The sequence below is a fragment of the Somniosus microcephalus genome, chromosome 4, assembly GCF_052327205.1.
Source record: "Somniosus microcephalus isolate GS21.2 chromosome 4, FLI_Smic_1.0, whole genome shotgun sequence".
NCBI lineage: Eukaryota > Metazoa > Chordata > Chondrichthyes > Squaliformes > Somniosidae > Somniosus > Somniosus microcephalus.
In genome coordinates this window covers 344,603,523-344,626,886 of record NC_140990.1, presented here as the reverse complement: position 1 = coordinate 344,626,886, position 23,364 = coordinate 344,603,523, and the positions used below count along the sequence as shown (strand labels likewise).

Here is a 23,364-nt window from a genome sequence, read left to right as displayed (position 1 = left end):
TAAACTGTAACATAGAAACATAGAAGATAGGAGCAGGAGTAGGCCATTCGGCCCTTCGAGCCTGCTCCGCCATTCAATGCGATCATGGCTGATCATCCAAATTCAGTACCCTGTCCCTGCCTTCTCCCCATATCCCTTGATCCCTTTAGCCTCAAGAAATATATCCAACTCTTTCTTGAATATATTTAATGAACTGGCCTCCACCGCCCTCTGTGGCAGAGAATTCCACAGGTTCACCACTCTCTGGGTGAAGAAATTCCTCCTCATTTCAGTCCTAAATGGCTTACCCCTTATCCTTAGAACATCACTTCCACCCCTTGTAGTCCAGTCCCTTGAGATAAAGGCCAACATTCCATTAGCCTTTTGATTATTTAGAATCAGAATGGTTACAGCACAGAAGGCGGCCATTCGGCCCATCCCGGCTCTCTACAAGAGCACTTCAGCCAGTCCCACACCCCCGCCCTTTCCCTGTAGCCCCTGCAATTTTTTTTCCTTCAGGTACTTATCTAATTCCCCTTTGAAAGCCGTGATTGAGTCTCCCTCCACCACCCTTTCAGGCAGTGCATTCCAGATCCTAACCACTTGCTGCGTAAAAAGTTTTCCCTCATGTCGCCTTTGGTTCTTCTGTGAATCACCTTAAATCGGTGTCCTCTGGTTCTCGACCCTTCCGCCAATGGGAACAGTTTCTTTCTATCTACTCTGTCTAGACCGCTCTTTTTAAACACCTCTATCAAATCTCCTCTCAACCTTCTCTGCTCCAAGGAGAACAATCCCAGCTTCTCCAGTCTATCCACGTAAAGTCCCTCATCCCTGGAATCATTCTCGTAAATCTTTTCTGCATCCTCGCTAAGGCCTTCACATCCTTCCTAAAGTGTGGTGCCCAGAATTGGACAATAATCCAGTTGAGGCCTGTGGTAAACCACTTTTATCGTTCACTATCGTTACACTATTGTTATCACTGTTATATTGTTACTCTATGGTTATCACTGTTCACACTGTTGTATCACTATACGAGGTCGCCTCTTGTCACGCTGCTATACCTGGGCTGACCACTGCTGACTCCGCCCATGACTCCACCTACCTGCCCAGGTATAAAGGTAGTCGACTGGCTGGCATTCCTCCTTGTTGTATCCGATCACCCACGAGGGTGGGCTCTGTTATTTTAGCCAATAAAAACCTATAGTTACTTTCTTAACTCGTCGCTTTTCATTGGATGAATTGATAGGTATATCAATTTTATTGGCTAAATTTTAAAATGTCGACACCTGAGCAGTCAAACGACCAGCCAAGCGACCAGCCAGACGCCCAGCTATAACAGCCACAGCAGCCGGCCTGGCTGCGAGCCCTCAGACCACCGTACCTGGATCTAAACCCACAGGCAGCAAACTCAGCCCTCGACTTCGAACACTGGCTGAGCTGCTTCGAAGCCTACCTGGGAGAATCCGGCGTGCCTCAGAAATCCATGCTAAGAGTTCTGAACGCCCAAGTGAGCCCTAAAGTATTCGCACTCACCCGGGACCTTAAAACATACGAGGACGCCATCAACCGGCTGAAAAGACAGTACCAAACCCCGGTAAATTCCATGTATGCCAGACACCTCCTAAGATCCCGCCCGCAACAGCCAGGAGAGCCCGTGGAGGAATTTTTACGGGTGCTACAAGCACTCGGCAGAGACTGTAACTTTAAAAGCGGTAACGGCGGCAGAAAATACTGAAGACAATGTCCGCGATGCCTTCGTGAAAGGCCTGCGGTCCGACTACTCACGGCAAAGACTGCTGGAAGCAAGGGACCTCGACCTGGACAAAGCTGCAGCCCTCGCTCTCTCTCTCTAGAGGTGGCCCATCGGGACCTCGAGGCATACTCAAGGCACTGTAACTCGCGACCCTGGGACTTGGAACCGACCCCGACCGCGATACCCCCCGCAGCAACCCCCCTGGGACCTACCTCAGCGTCGGCGTCCCGGACCCGATCGAGACCGCCACCCCCGGTACCGGCTCCGACATCGGACCCCCGCGATCGGGCCGCCGGCTGCTTCTTCTGCGGCCAGGCGAAACACCCGAGGTCGCGCTGCCCAGCCAGGAACTCTACCTGCTCAAACTGCATGAAGAAAGGCCACTTCGCTAAGGCCTGCAGAGGTGGATCATCAGAGGCCAGCAGTGCCTCATGCGAGCTGTGGGGGCGGCCATCTTCCTTCAAGGCAACAGAGGCCAGCATCCCCACGTGAGTCATGGGGCGGCCATCTTTGATACAGGCAACCGACACCAGCAGTGCCTCATGTGAGTTATGGGGGCAGCCATCTTCTCCGCCATTTTGTCCAACCTCGTGGGAGACGCCATTTTACCCACCGCGCCCGACCGCCACCGTGCCTCTAGACCCGACTACCGCCTCAACCGCAGACTACAACAACTCGCTCAGCTATACACCAGCCTCCGTCACACTGGACCAGGCCCGCCCGCATCACCTGTCCAAGTCGATGATGGACATCAAAGTAAACGGCCACGCCACGACCTGCCTGTTCGACAGCGGAAGCACGGAGAGTTTCATCCACCCAGACACGGTGAGCCACTACTCCCTCCCTGTCCTGCCAACGCGCAACCGGATCTCGATGGCATCGAGGTCCCACGCCACGGACATCAGCGGCTACTGTGTTGTGACCCTGTCGGTTAAGGGTACGGAGTATAAAAATTTTAAACTCCTCGTCCTGCCCCAGCTATGCGCTGCCGTCCTACTAGGCCTAGACTTCCAATCCCACCTCCAAAGCGTCACGCTAGCATACAGCGGACCCCTCCCCCCACTCACAGTCGACAACCAGCAGATTTTAAACCGCCCACCGCGTAACACCTGCGGCCTATCCACCCTCAAGGTCCCGCCACCTTCCCTGTTCGCTAACCTCACCCCCGACTGCAAACCCGTCGCTACCAAGAGCAGGCGGTACAGCGCCGGGGACAGAGCTTTCATTAGCTCTGAGGTGCAGCATCTCCTGAAGGAGGGCATCATCGAGGGGAGCACCAGCCCCTGGCGTGCCCAGGTCGTGGTCGTTAAGACCGGCAATAAAAACCGCCTGGTCATCGACTACAGCCAGACCATAAACGGGTACACCCAGCTGGACGCATACCCCCTTCCCCGCATATCTGATATGGTCAATCAGATTGCGCAGTACCGGGTATTCTCCACCATCGACCTTAAGTCGGCCTATCACCAACTCCCTATCCGCCCTGAGGACCGCCAGTATACAGCCTTCGAGGCGAACGGCCGCCTCTACCACTTCCTTAGGGTTCCCTTCGGCGTCACCAACGGGGTTTCGGTCTTCCAAAGGGAGATGGACCGGATGGTTGACCAGAACGGGCTGCACGCCACGTTCCCCTATCTAGATAACGTCACCATCTGCAGCCGCGACCGGCAGGACCACGATGTTAATCTGGAGAGATTCCTCCGTACGGCCCAACGGCTGAACCTCACCTACAATAAGGATAAATGTGTGTTTAACACCTCGCGCCTTGCCATCCTCGGCTGTGTAGTAGAGAACGGAGTCATCGGCCCCGACCCCGAAAGAATGCGCCCCCTCATGGAGCTACCCCTCCCCCACTGTCCAAAGGCACTGAAGAGAACCCTGGGGCTCTTCGCCTACTATGCCCAATGGGTGCCCAATTATGCGGACAAAGCCAGACCCCTCATGAAGTCCACATCCTTCCCCCTTACGGAGGAAGCGTGCGCAGCCTTCTCCCTCATTAAGGGAGACATTGCCAAGGCCACTATGCACGCAGTGGATGAGTCCATCCCCTTCCAAGTCGCGAGCGATGCATCCGACTTCGCCCTAGCCGCCACCCTTAACCAGGAGGGGAGACCGGTGGCCTTCTTCTCAAGGACCCTACAGGGCCCTGAGATCCGACACTCGTCGGTCGAGAAGGAGGCCCAGGCGATTGTGGAGGCGGTACGACGCTGGAGGCACTACCTGGCAGGCAAACGATTTACCCTCCTTACCGACCAACGTTCGGTCGCTTTTATGTTTAATAACAAGCTGAGGGGCAAAATCAAGAATGACAAGATCTTGAGGTGGAGAATCGAGCTCTCCACCTACGATTATGATATCATGTACCGGCCAGGTAAGCTGAACGAACCCCCCGATGCTCTGTCACGAATTACATGCGCCAGCGCGCAAAGTGATAGACTTCAGACCCTCCATAACGACCTCTGCCACCCCGGGGTCACCAGACTTTACCACTTCATTAAGGCCCGCAACCTGCCCTACTCCATCGAGGAGGTCAGGACCATGACCAGGAACTGCCAGACCTGTGCCGAGTGCAAACCGCACTTCTTTAGGCCGGACAGAGCAAGCCTGATCAAGGCCACCCGCCCCTTCGAGCGCCTGAGCATCGACTTTAAGGGGCCCCTCCCGTCCTCTGACCGTAATGTGTACTTCCTCAACATTGTTGATGAGTACTCCCGTTTCCCCTTTGCCTTCCCCTGCCCAGACATGACCAGTACCACGGTCATTAAATGCCTGAACGACCTCTTCGCCTTCCCAAACTATATACATAGTGACCGGGGCTCCTCCTTCATGAGCGAGGAACTCCGTCAGTTCCTACTAGCGAGAGGTATTGCTGCAAGCAGGACCACCAGCTACAACCCCCGAGGGAACGGCCAGGTAGAAAGAGAGAACGCGACGGTATGGAAGGCCGTCCTCTTAGCCTTAAAGTCTAAGGGCCTCCCAACCTCCCGCTGGCAGGAAGTCCTCCCGGCAGTGCTGCATTCCACCCGGTCACTACTTTGCACCGCCATCAACGCCACCCCCCATGAACGAATGTTTGCTTTCCCCAGGAAGTCGACTACGGGAACCACGCTACCAACCTGGCTGACCTCTCCGGGGCCCGTCTTGCTGCGAAAGCACGTGAGGGCCCATAAAACGGACCCCTTGGTCGAGAGGGTGGACCTCCTGCACGCCAACCCCCAGTACGCCTATGTGGCATACCCAGATGGGCGGGAAGACACAGTCTCCTTACGAGACCTCGCACCCTCGGGCACTCCGGAGACACCACCTTCACCACCCCCCCCCCCCCACCCCCCCAATTCCAGACCAGGTAGACGGCATGCCGGAACCCCACGAGCCTTCGCCGACCACGCAGACACCAGCATTAACACCGGATAATGCAACACCGCCGCTGCGACGATCAGAAAGGCTTACGAGGCCTCCGGACAGACTGACATACCAGAACTGGTAGTACACTTCACCCCGCCGGACTCAAATCTAAACAAGGGGTGAATGTGGTAAACCACTTTTATCGTTCACTATCGTTACACTATAGTTATCACTGTTATATCGTTACTCTATGGTTATCACTGTTCACACTGTTGTATCACTATACGAGGTCGCCTCGTCACGCTGCTATACCTGGGCTGACCACTGCTGACTCCGCCCATGACTCCACCTACCTGCCCAGGTATAAAGGTAGTCGACTGGCTGGTATTCCTCCTTGTTGTATCCGATCACCCCCGAGGGTGGGCTCTGTTATTTAGCCAATAAAAACCTATAGTTACTTTCTTAACTCGTCGCTTTTCATTGGATGAATTGATAGGTATATCAAGGCCGAACCAGTGTTTTATAAAGGTTCATCATAAATAGAGGCATAGAGTACAAAAGCAAGGACGTTATGAAGCCCAGGATCCCGTAAGCTTTTTTAAACTGCTTTCTCAACCTGCCCTGCCACCTTCAACGATTTGTACACATATACCCCCAGGTCTCTCTGTTCATTCACCCCCTTTAGGATTGTACCTTCAGTTTATATTGCCTCTCCTCGTTCTTCCTACCAAAATGTATCACTTCGCACTTTTCTGCGTTAAATTTCATCTGCCACGTGTCCGCCCATTTCACCAACCTATCTGTCTTCCTGAAGTCTATCACTCTCCTCCTCACTGTTCACTATACTTCCAAGTTTTATGTCATCTGAAAATGTTGCCCTGTACACCCACGTCTAAGTCATTAATATACATCAAGAAAAGCAGCGGTCCTAGTACCGACCCCTGGGGAACACCACTGTATACCTTCCTCCAGTCCGAAAAACAACCGTTCACCACGACTCTCTGGTTCCTGTCACTTAGCCAATTCCGTATCCATGCTGCCACTGTCCCTTTTATTCCATGGGCTTCAACTTTGTTGGCAAGCCTATTATGTGGCACTTTATCAAGCCCCTTTTGGAAATCCATATACACAACATTAACTGCATTCATTGCCCAAATCAACCCTCTGTTACCTCATCAAAAAACCCAATTAAGTTAGTTAGACACGATTTGCCTTTAACAAATCCGTGCCGGCTTTCTTTAATTAATCCACACTTGTCCGTCCAAGTGACTGTTAATTTTGTCCCGGATTATCGTTTCTAAAAGCTTCCCCACTAGCGAGGTTAAACTGACTGGCCTGTAGTTGCTGGGTTTATTTTTACACCCTTTTTTGAACAAGGGTGTAACATTTGCAATTCTCCAGTCCTCCGGCAGCAGCCTCGTATCCAAGGAGGATCAATTTTTATCCCATCCAGTATCTCCACCACCTCCTCTTTCACTATTACTTTGGCAGCAGCTTCTTCCTTGGTGAAGACAGGTGCAAAGTTCTCATTTAGTACCTCAGCCATGCCCTCTGCCTCCATGCGTAGGTCTCCATTTTGGTCCCTAATCGGCCCCACCCCTCCTCTTACTACCCGTTTACTATTTATACGCCTATAGAAGACTTTTGGATTCCCTTTTATGTTGGCTGCCGTTCCATTCTCATGCTCTCTCTTTGCCCCTTTTAGTTACTTTTTCACTTCCCCTCTGAACTTTCTATATTCAGCCTGATTCTCACTTGTATTCTCAACTTGACCTTTTTCCGTTTCATCTTTCTCTCTTTCGTCATCCAGCGAGCTCTGGCTTTGGTTGCCCTACCTTTCCCCCGCGTGGGAATATACCTCGACTGTACCCGAACCATCTCCTCTTTAAAGGCAGCCCATTGTTTGATTACAGTTTTGCCTGACAATCTTTGATTCCAGTTTACCCGGGCCAGATCCGTTCTCATCCCAATGAAATGGGCTTTCCTTCAATTCAGTATTTTTACTCTCGATCGCTCCCTGTCCTTTTCCATAGCTAGTCTAAACCTTATGATACTGTGATCACTGTTCCCCAAGTGTTCCCCTACTGACACTTGCTCCACTTGACCCAGCTCATTCCCCAGATCCAGCAACGCCTCCTTCCTCGTTGGGCCGGAAACGTACTGATCAAGAAAGTTCTTCTGAACTCACTTCAGAAATTCTTCCCCCTCTCTGCCCTTTACACTATTATCCCAATCTATATTCGGAAAGTTGAAGTCCCTCATTATCACAAACTCTATAGTTCTTCCACCTCTCTAATTTCCCTGCAAATTTGCTCCTCTATATCTTTCCCACTAGTTGGTGGTCTATAGAATACACCTAGTGTAATGGCACCTGTATTGTTTCTCAACTCTAACCAAATAGATTCTGTCCTTGACCCCTCCAGGACATCCTCTCTCTCCAGCACTAACATTCTCCTTAACCAATAATACCACACCACCTCCTTTCTTTCCTTCCCTATCTTTCCTGAACACCTTCTATCCAGGAATAATTAGTACCCAATCCTGCCCTTTATTGAGCCAGCACTCCATTATCGCTACGACATCATATTCCCATGTGGCTATTTGCGCCTGCAGCTCACCGACCTTATTTACCACACTTCGTGCATTCACACACGTGCACTGTAAACCTCTCTTAGACCAGCTTGTATTCTCTCTTAGTCTGACCCCACCTAATACCGTACTATTTCTTACTCTAGTGCTATCTGTCTCTCCCAATCCTTTATGCACTTTATTTTCCCTTTCTAATGCGACATCCTGGTGCCCAGTCAAGGCCAAATTAATTTAAACCCTTCCCAACAGCATTAGCAAACCCCACTGCGAGGACATTGTTGAGGTGCAACCCGTCCGGCCCATACAGGCCGGTGAAGTGCACGAGCATTTAGTGACTTCAGTCCCTCCCTCCCTCTCCCGTGAGATGGTCCAGCTCCCCAGCCCGTCACTTACTCTTCCGGTCCCTCTGCCGGTGCTGGGTGCCGCCCTTCATGCTGTAATCCAGCTTCATCAGCACGGGCTCCAGCCCCGTGTACATCTTCTGAATGAGCTCGTGGTAAACCACCAGAGGCCACAGGAGCAGGCTCAGTACTGGAACACACACAACACCGGGTCAGTGAGTGACAGTACAACACGTCCCTCACACTACTCTGTATCTAACCCCCTGTACCTGCCCTGGGAGTGTTTGATGGGACAGTGTAGAGGGAGCTTGACTCTGTATCTAACCCGTGCTGTACCTGCCCTGGGAGTGTTTGATGGGGCAGTGTAGAGGGAGCTTTACTCTGTATCTAACCCCCTGTACCTGCCCTGGGAGTGTTTGATGGGACAGTGTAGGGGGAGCTTGACTCTGTATCTAACCCGTGCTGTACCTGCCCTGGGAGTGTTTGATGGGGCATTGTAGAGGGAGCTTTACTCTGTATCTAACCCCCTGTACCTGCCCTGGGAGTGTTTGATGGGACAGTGTAGGGGGAGCTTTACTCTGTATCTAACCCCCTGTACCTGCCCTGGGAGTGTTTGATGAGACAGTGTAGAGGGAGCTTTACTCTGTATCTAACCCCCTGTACCTGCCCTGGGAGTGTTTGATGGGACAGTGTAGAGGGAGCTTTACTCTGTATCTAACCTGTGCTGTACTTGCCCTGGGAGTGTTTGATGGGACAGTGTAGAGGGAGCTTTACTCTGTATCTAACCCGTGCTGTACTTGCCCTGGGAGTGTTTGATGGGACAGTGTAGAGGGAGCTTTACTCTGTATCTAACCCTGTGCTGTCCCTGCCCTGGGAGTGTTTGATGGGACAGTGTAGAGGGAGCTTTACTCTGTATCTAACCTGTGCTGTACTTGCCCTGGGGGTGTTTGATGGGACGGTGTAGAGGGAGCTTTACTCTGTATCTAACCCGTGCTGTACTTGCCCTGGGAGTGTTTGATGGGACAGTGTCTGAGTATAAAACCTGATGTTGGGGTGAGAGTAGCAGCAGTTACTGAGTCACTCTCAGATTCTGCCCCAATCAGTTGGTTATTTTGACCTGTACAGATGCTCATGTAATTTGGTTATTCCCACTTTTATACAGTTGTCATAACCCCGTGATGAATATACTTACTAAAGATGTAGGATATCATGATTCCAGGGATATAATGTCCAATCGCACCCAGCGCCGAGCACCCAATACACATCTTCAGGCAGAACTGAAAGGGAGCAGCACACAGGATTCAGTCCCTGCCCATCAAACAGATGCAGGCAGACGCCTAGTGCGACAGGAGTGGCACCGAGTGCAGACACGCATCCCAAATAATCCCAGGACTGGAGATCACAGATAGGGAGCAGAAAGTACACTCGTATCACACCCGGCCCCACCCCCGCCACATCCGGCCCCACCACCCGTCACGCCCAGCCCCGCTCCCGCCCGCCACGCTCCCTTCACGCCCGGCCACGCTCCAGTCACGCCCGGCCTCGCCACCATACCCAGCCCCGCCACACCGGTGCCCTGACCTACCTTGCCCGGGTTCTGCCTCTTGTACTCAAACACCTCCTCCAGATAGAGGTTAAAGGCCACCCAGCTCTCGGCGAGATAATGGCAAAGGTCAGGCAGTCTGAGGAGACGAGGCCTCGTGGAGTTTCCGTCACTGGATAGAGAGAGAAGCAGATCAATCCAGGGGCCCAGACCGGGGGTTTGTCATCAGAACCGGTTACACTAAAAGCTGCCTGAGCAGGAGTGAGAGCGCGATTACAGTACAATCCTACTAGCACACAGCGGCTCTGGGAAGAAACACAAACTCAGCTTAGTGACTCCTGGGAACATCAATGTCGCTCCTCTCTCCACACTCCAAACGCTGAAGCCTGGGCCTTTCCTGCTCTGTGTGTGGGGCTCAGTACCACAGGCCAGGTCTGGAGCATGGGCCTTTCCTGCTCTGTGTGTGGGGCTCAGTACCACAGGCCGGGTCTGGAGCCTGGGCCTTTCCTGCATTAAGACATTTTGATCGCAATGAATGTGGAGAAATGATTTAGGCTGATGCGATGTGGAAACGTACCTCTCGCCTTCATCCACGGGACGCTGGGCTGCAGTGAAAAAGGAAAAACACCATCACTCTCTGCACACAGCGACATTGATTACAGTGGGGGCGGGGCCAGACAGCAGGGGGGGGGGGGGGGGGCCGCCAGACAGCCGGGGGGGGCACAGCCAGACATCAGGGGGACAACAGTGGGTCACAGCCAGACATCACAGGGACAACAGGGTACAAGGCCAGACATCGCAGGGACAACAAGGGACAAGGCCAGACATCGCGGGGACAACAAGGGACAAGGCCAGACATCGCGGGGGCAACAGTGGGTCACGGCCAGACATCGCAGGGACAACAGGGGGGCACGGCAAGACATCGCAGGGACAACAGGGGGGGCACGGCCAGACATCGCAGGGACAACAGGGGGCACGGCCATACATCGCAGGGACAACAGGGGGCACGGCCAGGCATCGCAGGGACAACAGGGGGCACGGCCAGACATCGCAGGGACAACAAGGGACAAGGCCAGACATCGCAGGGACAACAGGGGGCAGCCCAACTGGGTTGGAAACCAGAGGGATCCCAGGACTGGGCCGGGCGATGGAGAGAATGGGCCAGGGGTAGGGGAGAGTGTGTGTGCAGAGCGAGGCTGAGCTTACCCATGACCTCGGGTAACAGGCCGCTCTTCCAGTGGTCCAGGAGCACAATTCCCAGCAGAGACGAGCTGATCAGGAAGATGGGACGCAGCGAGGTGGAGGAAAACAACCTGGAGAGAGAGAGAGAGAGAGAGAGAGGCCTTTGTCAGGACAATCAATTCACACACAAGCTCTCAGCACCCTAACTCCAGGGCCTGAAATCACATCACCCCACCCCTCAAAAAACCAGGTCACCCACCCAACCTTAAAATCTGTGTCCTCTGGTTACATAAGAAATAGGAGCAGGAGTAGGCCAATCGGCCCCTCGAGCCTGCTCCGCCATTCAATAAGATCATGGCTGATCTGATCCTAACCGCCAATCCACTATCACAGAACCATCTCCTGAATCTAACAGAATTAGACACACGAAATAGGAGCAGGATCAGGCTACACGGCCCCTGGGCCCGCTCCACTACCCACAGGGCCATGACCGATCCGAACCTAGACTCATGTCCAAATTCCTGCCCGCTCCCCGTAACCCTTAATTCCCTTTACTTCTAGGAAACTGTCTATTTCTGTTTTAAATTTATGTAATGATGTAGCTTCTACAGCTTTTTGGGGCAGCATATTCCATGGACCTACCACCCTCTGAGTGAAGTAGTTCCTCCTCATCTCAGTTTTGAAAGAGCAGCCCCTTATTCTAAGACTATGCCCCCTAGTTCTAGTTTCACCCATCATCGGGAACATCCTCACCGCATCCACCCGATCCAACCCCTTCACAATCTTATATGTTTCAATAAGATCGCCTCTCATTCTTCTGAACTCCAATGAGTAGAGTCCCAATCTACTCAACCTCTCCTCATATGTCCATCCCCTCATCCCCGGGATTAACCGAGTGAAGCTTCTTTGTACTGACTCGAGAGCAAGTATGTCCTTTCTTAAGTATGGACACCAAAACTGTACACAGTATTCCAGGTGCAGTCTCACCAATACCTTGTACAACTGAAGCAATACCTCCCTATTTTTATATTCTATCCCCCTAGCAACGAAAGCCAACATTCCATTGGCCTTCTTAATCACTTGCTGCACCTGCATACTAACCTTTTGAGTTTCGTGCACCAGGACCCCCAGATCCCTTTGTACTTCAGTACTTTCAAGTTTCTTGCCATTAAGATAATAACTTGCTCTACGATTTTTCCTGCCAAATTGCATAAATCACACTTTCCAGTATTGTATTCCATCTGCCCACTTACTTAGCCTGTCTATGTCCCCTTGCAGGTTTTTTATGTCCTCCTCACTCACTACTTTCCCTCCCATCTTAGTATCATCTGCAAACTTTGATATGTTACACTCGATCCCCTCCTCCAAATCGTTAATATAGATTGTAAAGAGTTGGGGACCCAGCACTGACCCTTGCGGAACACCACTAGTTACTGATTGCCAGTCTGAGAATGAACCATTTATCCCAACTCTCTGCCTTCTGTTAGATAGCCAATCCTCTATCCATGCCAGAATATTACCCCCAATCCCGTGATTTTTTATCTTAAGCAATAATCTTTTGTGTGGCACCTTGTCAAATGCCTTTTGGAAGTCTAAATACACTACGTCCACTGGTTCCCCTTTATCCACCCTATATGTTACTTCCTCAAAGAACTCCAGCAAATTTGTCAAACATGACTTCCCCTTCATAAAACCATGCTGACTTTGTCCTATTAAATTATGATTATCCAAATGTCCTGTTACTGTCTCCTTAATAATAGACTCCAAAATTTTACCTACCACAGATGTTAGGCTAACCGGTCTATAGTTTCCAGCCTTCTGTCTACTGCCCTTTTTAAATAAGGGTGTTACATTAGCAGTTTTCCAGTCTGCCGGGACCTTTGCTGAGTCCAGGGAGTTTTGGAAAATTATTACCAATGCATCCACAATCCCTACCGCCACTTCCCTCAAGACCCTAGGATGTAAGCCATCAGGTCCATGCGATTTATCCGCCTTGAGTCCCATTATTTTACCGAGTACCACTTCCTTAGTGATTTTGATCGTGTTTAGCTCCTCCCCCCCCTTTGGCCCCCTGTTTGTCCAGTGTTGGGATATTCTTGGTGTCCTCTACTGTAACCACTGATACAAAAATATTCATTCAGTGTTTTTGCCATCTCCATATTTCCCACCATTAATTTCCTGGTCTCATCCTCTAAGGGACCAACATTTACTTTAGCCACCCTTTTTCTTTTTATATAACTATAAAAACTCTTACTATCTGTTTTTATATTTTTTGCTAATTTACTTTCATAATCTATCTTCCCTTTCTTAATCAATCTTTTTGTTATTTTTTGCTGTCTTTTAAAGTTTTCCCAATCCTCTATCCTCCCACTAGATTTGGCTACCTTATATGCCCTTGTTTTTAGTCAAATACTATCCTTAATTTCTTTATTTAGCCACGGATGGCTGTCTTTTCTTTTACACCCTTTTCTTCTCAGTGGAATATATATTTTTTGGAAGTTGTAAAATAACTCCTTAAATGTACACCACTGATCATGTATCGTCTTACCCTTTAATCTATTTTCCCAATCCACTCTACTCAATTCCGCTCTCATACCTTCATAGTCTCCTTTATTCAAGCTTAGCACGCTTGTTTGAGATCCAACCTTCTCACTCTCTAATTGAATATGGAATTCAACCATGTTATGGTCACTCATTCCAAGGGGATCCTTTACTAGGACATTTTTAATTAATCCTGTCTCGTTACACAGGACCAGATCTAAGGTTGCTTGCCCCCCTGGTCGGTTCAGTTACATACTGCTCAAGAAACCCATCCCTAATACACTCAATGAACTCATCCTCAAAGCAGCCCTGCCCAATTTGATTTGTCCAATTAATATGATAGTTAAAATCCCCCATAATTATAGATGTTCCCTTATTGCAAGCCTCAACTATTACCTGATTGATACTCCATCCAACAGAGTTGCCACTGTTCGGAGGCCTATAGACTACGCCCACTAGTGTTTTTTTCCCCTTATTATTCCTTATCTCCACCCAAACTGTTTCATTATCCTGATCTTTTGACCCAATATCATTTCTCTGTATTACAGTGATTCCTTCCTTTATTAACATAGCCACCCCACCTCCCCTTCCTTCCTGCCTGTCCTTCCTGATCGTTAAATAACCTGGTATGTTTAATTCCCAGGCAGTCGTCACCCAGCAGCCATGTTTCTGTAATGGCCACAAGATCATACCCATATGTAGTTATTTGTGCCATTAACTCGTCTATTTTGTTACGAATGCTACGTGCATTCAGATAGAGAACTTTCAAAGATGTTTTGTGACACTTAGTTCCTGCTTTTGCCCTTTTTATTACTTTACCTTTTACTCCATACCTTCTGCCCCTTCCTGACATGCTCTGGTTTTTAATTTCCCCACTGCTACCTAAGTCTATTACCTTCTCTGTTGTCATTTTTATTATTTGCTCTCTAGGAACCTCCCCCCCACTAGTTAGTTTAAAGCCCTCTCTACAGCCCTAGTTATATGATCCGCCAGGACTCTAGTCCCAGCACTGGCCAAGTGAAGCCCGTCCCAATGGAACAGCTCCCTCCTGCCCCAGTACTGGTGCCTGTGTCCCAGGAAGCAAAACCCATTTCTCCCACATCAGTCTTTGAGCCACACATTTAACTCACTAATTTTATTTGTCCTAGCCAAATTCGCTCGTGGCTCAGGTAATAACCCAGAGATTATTACCCTTGAGGTTCTGTTTTTTAATTTGACCCCTAGCTGCTCATACTCCTTTAACACAACCGGCTTCCTAGTCCTATCTACGTCGTCTGTACCAAAATGGACCACGACAACTGGATCCACCCCCTCCCACTGCAAGTTTCTTTCCAGCCCAGAGGAGATGTCCTTAACCCTGGCACCGGGTAGGCAACACAGCCTTCGGGACTCTCGCTCTCGGCTGCAGAGAACTCTATCTATCCCCCTAATAATACTATCCCCTACCACTACAACATTTCTATTTACTTCCCCCTCTTGAATGGCCCCCCATTCCACGGTGCTGTGGCCAGGTTGCTCATCCTCCCTGCAGTCCCTGCTCCTGTCCACAGGGAGTAAGAACCTCGAACCTGTTGGACAAGAGCAAGGGCTGCGGCTCCTCCAACACTACCTCCTGGATCCCCGTACCTACCTCACTCGTAGTCACACCATCCTGTCCCTGACCATGGGCTACATCTGAATTAATTAACTTCATAGGTGTGACCACCTCCTGAAACACAGAGTCCAGGTACTTCTCCCCCTACCTGATGTGTCACAGTGTCTGAAGCTCAGACTCCAGCTCATCAACACGGAGCTGGAGTTCCTGTAGCAGCAGACACTTGTCACAGACGTAATCACCGTGAGCCTCAATGGGGTCCACCGGCTCCCACATCTCGCAACAGTAACACATCACCTGCTCCATTCTATGTAATTAATTAAATTTTTTATTGTTAGTTATGGACACCCTCTGCCCGATTTTAGATGCTAGTATCCCCTTTAATTAATTGGATTTAAATTAATTCAATCCCTCTAATTACACCAGTTAAATGGTTTACCAACAGTCACTCTGCACCAGAAAGGCCTTATTAACTACAATCCAGAGTTAAAGGTTGAAAAGAGCACCTAACACCCCACTTACCCTAACTCACACTTACCCAAACTCACAGCACTCTTTGATGACTCGCACTCATTGCTTGCTCGCACTAGGACTGGTCTTCTTATACTGTTTGTTTGTTCACAGCCAAATGAGTCACCCCTGCTGATTGGTTAGAAAACTGGTTTCCACTGCCTGCTGTGCCAATTTACTCCTACTGCAGTGTAACCTTGTTTTACTCTTCTTAAACCAACCCTTCTGCCACTGGAAACAGTTTATTTTTATTTACTCTATCAAAACCAGTCATGATTTTGAACAGCTCTATCAAATCTCCTCTGCTCCAAGGAGAAAAACCATACGGACCCTCAAACCTGCTTCGCCATCATGGCTGATCTTCTACCTCACCTCTCATTCTTCCAAACTCCAGAATCTAATCAATCTCTCCTCATAGGACAACTATCTCGTCCCAGGAATCAATTTAGTGAACCTTCATTGCATCGCCTCTAAGGCAAATATATCCTTCCTTAGGTAAGAAGACTACATCAGTAGAGACTTCTCTCGTCTCTCCACATTACTGAAGTCCCTCATCCCTGGTACCATTCTAGTAAATCTCCTCTGCACCATCTCAAAAGCCTCGACAGCCTTAGTAGCACTCTCGCCTGAGTCAGAAGGTTGTGGGTTCAAGTCCCATCCCAGAGACTTGAGCACAAAAATCTAGGCCAGCACTCCCGGTGCAGAACCAAGGGAGCGCCGCACTGTCGGCGGGGCAGTACTGAGGGAGCGCTGCACTGTCGGAGGGGCAGTACTGAGGGAGCGCTGCACTGTCGGAGGGGCAGTACTGAGGGAGCGCTGCACTGTCAGAGGGAGAGTACTGAGGGAGCGCCGCACTGTCGGCAGGGCAGCACTGAGGGAGTGCTGCACTATTGGAGGGGCAGTACTGAGGGAGCGCCGCACTGTCGGAGGGGCAGTACTGAGGGAGTGCCGCACTGTCGGAGGGGCAGTACTGAGGGAGTGCCGCACTGTCGGAGGGGCAGTACTGAGGGAGTGCCGCACTGTCGGCGGGGCAGTATTGAGGGAGCGCTGCACTGTCGGAGGGGCAGTACTGAGGGAGCGCCGCACTGTCGGAGGGGCAGTACTGAGGGAGCGCTGCACTGTCAGAGGGAGAGTACTGAGGGAGCGCCGCACTGTCGGCGGGGCAGTATTGAGGGAGCGCTGCACTGTCGGAGGGGCAGTACTGAGGGAGCGCTGCACTGTCGGAGGGGCAGTACTGAGGGAGTGCCGCACTGTCGGAGGGGCAGTACTGAGGGAGCGCCGCACTGTCGGAGCGCTGCACTGTCAGAGGGAGAGTACTGAGGGAGGGCCGCACTGTCGGCGGGGCAGCCGCACTGTCAGCAGGGCAGCACTGAGGGAGCGCCGCACTGTCGGAGGGGCAGTACTGAGGGAGCGCTGCACTGTCGGCGGGGCAGTACTGAGGGAGCGCCGCACTGTCGGAGGGGCAGTACTGAGGGAGCGCCGCACTGTCGGAGGGGCAGTACTGAGGGAGCGCCGCACTGTCGGAGGGGCAGTACTGAGGGAGCGCTGCACTGTCAGAGGGAGAGTACTGAGGGAGGGCCGCACTGTCGGCGGGGCAGTACTGAGGGAGTGCCGCACTGTCGGCAGGGCAGCACTGAGGGAGCGCTGCACTGTCGGCGGGGCAGTACTGAGGGAGCGCCGCACTGTCGGCGGGGCAGTACTGAGGGAGCGCTGCACTGTCGGCGGGGCAGTACTGAGGGAGCGCCGCACTGTCGGAGGGGCAGTACTGAGGGAGCGCTGCACTGTCAGAGGGAGAGCCGCACTGTCGGCGGGGCAGTACTGAGGGAGCGCCGCACTGTCGGCAGGGCAGCACTGAGGGAGCGCTGCACTGTCGGCGGGGCAGTACTGAGGGAGCGCCGCACTGTCGGCGGGGCAGTACTGAGGGAGCGCCGCACTGTCGGAGGGGCAGTACTGAGGGAGCGCCGCACTGTCGGCGGGGCAGTACTGAGGGAGCGCTGCACTGTCGGCGGGGCAGTACTGAGGGAGCGCTGCACTGTCGGCGGGGCAGTACTGAGGGAGCGCTGCACTGTCGGAGGGGCAGTACCGAGGGAGCGCCGCACTGTCGGAGGGGCCATCTTTCGGATGAGACATTAAACCGAGGCCCTGTCTGCTCTCTCAGGCGGACGTAAAAGATCCCATGGCACTATTTCGAAGAAAAGCAGGGGACTTGAGAAGGCTGTTAAAAAGGCATATGGGATCATTAGCTTTATAAATAGAGGCAAAGTACAAAAGCAAGGCAGTTATGCTAAACTTTTATAAAACACTGGTTCGGCCCCAGCTGGAGAATTGTGTCCAATTCTGGGCTCCACACTTTAGGAAGGATGTCGAGACCTTGGAGAGGGTGCAGAGATTTACTAGAATGGTTCCAGGGATGAGGGACTTCAGTTATGTGGATATAGACTGGAGAAACTCGGATTGTTTTCCTCAGAGCAGGGATTTCAGGGGAGATTTGATAGAGGTGTGCAAAATCCTGAAGGGTACTGACAGAGTAAATAAGGAGGAACAGTTTCCAGTGGCGGAAGGGTTGGTAACCAGAGGAGACAGACTGAAGGTCATTGGCAAGAGAACTTTCAAAAGGGAAATGGATAAATACTTGAAGTTGAAAAATTTGCAGGGCTCTGGGGAAAGAGCAGGGGAGTGGGATTAATTGGAGAGCTCTTTCAAAGAGCAGGTACAGGTACAATGGGCCGAATGGCCTCCTCCTGTGCTGTATTATTCTATGATTCTGTTTTCCCCAGCGCCAGCATTAGGCTGACTGGCCTGTAATTGCCGGGTTTATGCCTCTCCCTTTTTCATAACAAGGATGTAACATTTGCAATCCTCCAGTCCTCTGGCACCACCCCCATATCCAAGGAGGATTGGAAGATTGTGGCCCGAGCCTCTGCAATTTCCACCCTTATTTCCCTCAGTAAACTAGGATCCATCCCATCTGGAGCAAGGTTACTCATAGAATGGTTACAGCATGGAAGAAAGCCCGTCGAGCCCGTACCAGCTCTCTGCAAGAGCACCTCAGCTAATCCCACTCCTCCGCCCATTCCCCGGAGCCCCGCCCATTCCCCGGAGCCCTGCAAATTCTTTGTCAGATACTTATCCAACTCCCTTTTGAAAGCCGTGATTAAATCTACCTCCACCATCCTTTCAGGCAGCGCATTCCAGATCTTAACCACTCGCTGCGTAAAAAAAGATTTTTCTTACGTCACCTTTAGTTCTTCTGCCAATCACCTTAAATCTGTGTCCTCTGGTTCTCGACCCTTCTGCCAATGGGAACAGTTTCTCTCTATCTACTCTGTCCAGACCCCTCATGATTTTGAACACCTCGATCAAATCTCCTCTCAATCTTCTCTGCTCTAAGGAGAACAACCCCAGCTTCTCCAGTCTATCCACAAAACTGAAGTCCCTCATTCCTGGAATCATTCTCGTAAATCTTTTCTGCACCCTCTCTAAGGCCTTCACATCCTTCCTAAAGTGCGGTGCCCAGAATTGGACACAATACTCCAGTTGGGGCCGAACCAGTGTTTTATACAGGTTCATCATAATTTCCACACTTTTGTACTCTATACCTCTATTCATGAAGCCCATAAGCCTTTTCAACTGCTTTCTCAACTTGCCCTGCCACCTTCAACAATTTGTGCACACATACCCCCAGGTCTCTCTGTTCATTCACCCCCAGGTCTCTCTGTTCGTGCACCCCCAGGTCTCTCTGTTCGTGCACCCCCAGGTCTCTCTGTTCGTGCACCCCCAGGTCTCTCTCTTCGTGCACCCCCAGGTCTCTCTCTTCGTACACCCCCAGGTCTCTCTCTTCGTACACCCCCAGGTCTCTCTCTTCACACACCCCCAGGTCTCTCTCTTCACACACCCCCAGGTCTCTCTCTTCACACACCCCCAGGTCTCTCTCTTCACACACCCCCAGGTCTCTCTCTTCACACACCCCCAGGTCTCTCTCTTCACACACCCCCAGGTCTCTCTCTTCACACACCCCCAGGTCTCTCTCTTCACACACCCCCAGGTCTCTCTCTTCACACACCCCCAGGTCTCTCTCTTCACACACCCCCAGGTCTCTCTCTTCACACACCCCCAGGTCTCTCTCTTCACACACCCCCAGGTCTCTCTCTTCACACACCCCCAGGTCTCTCTCTTCACACACCCCCAGGTCTCTCTCTTCACACACCCCCAGGTCTCTCTCTTCACACACCCCCAGGTCTCTCTCTTCACACACCCCCAGGTCTCTCTCTTCACACACCCCCAGGTCTCTCTCTTCACACACCCCCAGGTCTCTCTCTTCACACACCCCCAGGTCTCTCTCTTCACACACCCCCAGGTCTCTCTCTTCACACACCCCCAGGTCTCTCTCTTCACACACCCCCAGGTCTCTCTCTTCACACACCCCCAGGTCTCTCTCTTCACACACCCCCAGGTCTCTCTCTTCACACACCCCCAGGTCTCTCTCTTCACACACCCCCAGGTCTCTCTCTTCACACACCCCCAGGTCTCTCTCTTCACACACCCCCAGGTCTCTCTCTTCACACACCCCCAGGTCTCTCTCTTCACACACCCCCAGGTCTCTCTCTTCACACACCCCCAGGTCTCTCTCTTCACACACCCCCAGGTCTCTCTCTTCACACACCCCCAGGTCTCTCTCTTCACACACCCCCAGGTCTCTCTCTTCACACACCCCCAGGTCTCTCTCTTCACACACCCCCAGGTCTCTCTCTTCACACACCCCCAGGTCTCTCTCTTCACACACCCCCAGGTCTCTCTCTTCACACACCCCCAGGTCTCTCTCTTCACACACCCCCAGGTCTCTCTCTTCACACACCCCCAGGTCTCTCTCTTCACACACCCCCAGGTCTCTCTCTTCACACACCCCAGGTCTCTCTCTTCACACACCCCCAGGGTCTCTCTCTTCACACACCCCCAGGTCTCTCTCTTCACACACCCCCAGTCTCTCTCTTCACACACCCCCAGGTCTCTCTCTTCACACACCCCCAGGTCTCTCTCTTCACACACCCCCAGGTCTCTCTCTTCACACACCCCCAGGTCTCTCTCTTCACACACCCCCAGGTCTCTCTCTTCACACACCCCCAGGTCTCTCTCTTCACACACCCCCAGGTCTCTCTCTTCACACACCCCCAGGTCTCTCTCTTCACACACACCCCAGGTCTCTCTCTTCACACACCCCCAGGTCTCTCTCTTCACACACCCCCAGGTCTCTCTCTTCACACACCCCCAGGTCTCTCTCTTCACACACCCCCAGGTCTCTCTCTTCACACACCCCCAGGTCTCTCTCTTCACACACCCCCAGGTCTCTCTCTTCACACACCCCCAGGTCTCTCTCTTCACACACCCCCAGGTCTCTCTCTTCACACACCCCCAGGTCTCTCTCTTCACACACCCCCAGGTCTCTCTCTTCACACACCCCCAGGTCTCTCTCTTCACACACCCCCAGGTCTCTCTCTTCACACACCCCCAGGTCTCTCTCTTCACACACCCCCAGGTCTCTCTCTTCACACACCCCCAGGTCTCTCTCTTCACACACCCCCAGGTCTCTCTCTTCACACACCCCCAGGTCTCTCTCTTCACACACCCCCAGGTCTCTCTCTTCACACACCCCCAGGTCTCTCTCTTCACACACCCCCAGGTCTCTCTCTTCACACACCCCCAGGTCTCTCTCTTCACACACCCCCAGGTCTCTCTCTTCACACACCCCAGGTCTCTCTCTTCACACACCCCCAGGTCTCTCTCTTCACACACCCCCAGGTCTCTCTCTTCACACACCCCAGGTCTCTCTCTTCACACACCCCCAGGTCTCTCTCTTCAACACACCCCCGGGGCCTCTCTGTTCATACACCCACTTCAGGATTGTACCCTTTAGTTTATATGTCCTCTCCTCATTCTTTCTACCAAAATGCATCACTTCACATTTTTCTGCATTAAATTTCATCTGTCACGTGTCCACCCATTTCACCAGCCTATGTCCTCCTGAAGTCTATCACTCTCCTCCTCACTGTTCACTATACTTCCAAGTTTGTGTCATTTGCAAATTTTAAAATTGTGCCCTGTACACCCAAGTCATTAATATACATCAAGAAAAATAGCGGTCCTAAACTGACCCCTGGGGACACCACTGTATACGTTCCTTCAGTCAAAAAACAACCGTTCACCACTGCTCTCTGTTTCCTGTCACTTAGCCAATTCCGTATCCATGCTGCCACTGTCCCTTTTATTCCATGGGCTTCAACTTTGCTGGCAAGCCTATTATGTGACACTTTGTCAAACGCCTTTTGGAAATCCATGTACACGTCAACTGCATTACCCTCATCAACCCTCTCTGTTACCTCATCAAAAAACCCAATCAAGTTAGGTAAACACGATTTGCCTTTAACAAATCCGTGCTGGCTTTCCTTAATTAACCACACTTGTCCAAGTGACTATTAATTTTCTCCCTGATTACTGTTTCTAAAAGCTTCCCCACTACCGAGGTCAAACTGACTGATCTGTAGTTGCTGGGGTTTATCTTTACACCCTTTTTTGAACATTAGTACAGGTAGACTATCCTTTATCCGAAAACCTCAGGACCAGCCGTGTTTTGTTTTCGGAAAATTTCGGAAGGTGGGTCGGCAGGGGTCTGCGGGGGGGGGTCGGCGGGGGGCTCGGGGTCCGCGGGAGGGTCCGCAATCGTGGCTTGTCTGTCGCTGCTAGCCTGAATGCAATGAACTTCTGCATTTCCACCAACAGGTCGTCGTGCTCGGTCGGAACAGGGGCCGGCACCGCCGCGGGCTCAGAGCTCTCGTTGCTTTCAAGCCTTTGGAAGAGAGTCAGGTGGTTCCGCAGGGGGGTCGGCGGGGGGTCGTGTGCACGACTTACGCTGACCCTCTGCTCAGCATAAGTTGTGCGCCACTCTGGTCATGTCGTGCGCACGACTTACGCTGAACAAAAAGAGGGTTTCGGTTTTCGGATAAAGGTAGTCTACCTGTACAAGATTGCAATTCTCCAGTCCTCTTGCAACACCCCTGTATCTATGGAGGATTGGAATATATTGGCCAGTACTGGAGTATTAAGAAAGGTGAGATAGAGATACCAGGAAATTATAGCCCTGTTAGGGGAGGGGGGGAGGGAGAGCCGGCGGGGAGGGGGGAGCCGGGGGGGGGGGGTTGAGCCGGGGGGGGGGGGGGGGGGGGGGGGGGGGTTTAGCCGGAGGGGGGGGGGGGGGGGGTTGAGCCGGAGGGGGGGGGAAGAGCCGGAGGGGGGGGTTTTAATGCGGGGTCCGGGGGGTCCCGGCGAGGTCACTGTACCAGAAGAGGCCGCTGAGGCCCAGCACCATCAGGCCGCTCTGCGCCGGCCGCTCCCAAACCAACAGGCGCTGCAGCAACATCAGGCGGGCTCGCACCGACCCAGCAGCCGCCGGAGCCGCTCCTCGGTCCGCTGGATGTCGCCGCCGTCCTCCGAGGCTCCGTCCCCCGGCCCGGCCTCTCCCCCCGGGCCCGGCTCCGGCTCTGCCCGCGGCCCGGCCTCTCCCCCCGGGCCCGGCTCTGCCCGCGGCCCGGCCTCTCCCCCCGGGCCCGGCTCCGGCTCTGCCCGCGGCCCGGCCTCTCCCCCCGGGCCCCGGCTCTGGCCCGCGGCCCGGCCTCTCCCCCCGGGGCCCGGCTCCGGCTCTGCCCGCGGCCCGGCCTCTCCCCCCGGGCCCGGCTCTGCCCGCGGCCCGGCCTCTCCCCCCGGGTCCAGCTCCAGCTCTGCCCGCGCCCGGCCTCGCTTTGCGGCCACTCGCCCTCCGCCGCCCGCCATCTTTTGTTGTTGTTTCTAATGCGTCACTGACCGGAAATTGCGTCTTCAGGCTGCTGCAACTCACGTCCTGCGCTGTAACCCAGCAACCGTAACCAGGGATACCCCGCCCCCGGGCCCAAACCCCGCCCCCCGGGCCCAAACCCCGCCCCCGAGCCCAAACCCCGCC

At 52.6% G+C, this 23,364-nt stretch overlaps 1 protein-coding gene across 2 annotated transcripts in view; it reads right to left on the bottom strand.

Annotated features, from left to right (window-relative positions):
- Positions 1-22,906, bottom strand: part of retreg2 (reticulophagy regulator family member 2) — a 69,050-nt gene extending 46,144 nt beyond the window's left edge. Inside the window, exons 1-6 of one of the 2 annotated variants that reach the window (XM_085986966.1) lie at positions 22,709-22,906; positions 10,757-10,863; positions 10,128-10,155; positions 9,593-9,722; positions 9,200-9,284; positions 8,060-8,197 (exon numbers count right to left, since the gene is read on the bottom strand). In XM_085986966.1, the coding sequence (XP_085843092.1) occupies positions 8,060-8,197; positions 9,200-9,284; positions 9,593-9,722; positions 10,128-10,155; positions 10,757-10,863; positions 22,709-22,788 (568 nt within the window). In that variant the 5' untranslated portion in view covers positions 22,789-22,906. Of the gene's footprint in view, positions 1-8,059; positions 8,198-9,199; positions 9,285-9,592; positions 9,723-10,127; positions 10,156-10,756; positions 10,864-15,405; positions 15,497-22,708 lie in introns of those variants that run through there. The other variant, XM_085986967.1, reaches the window with a different exon arrangement.
- Positions 22,907-23,364: the final 458 nt, after the last annotated feature.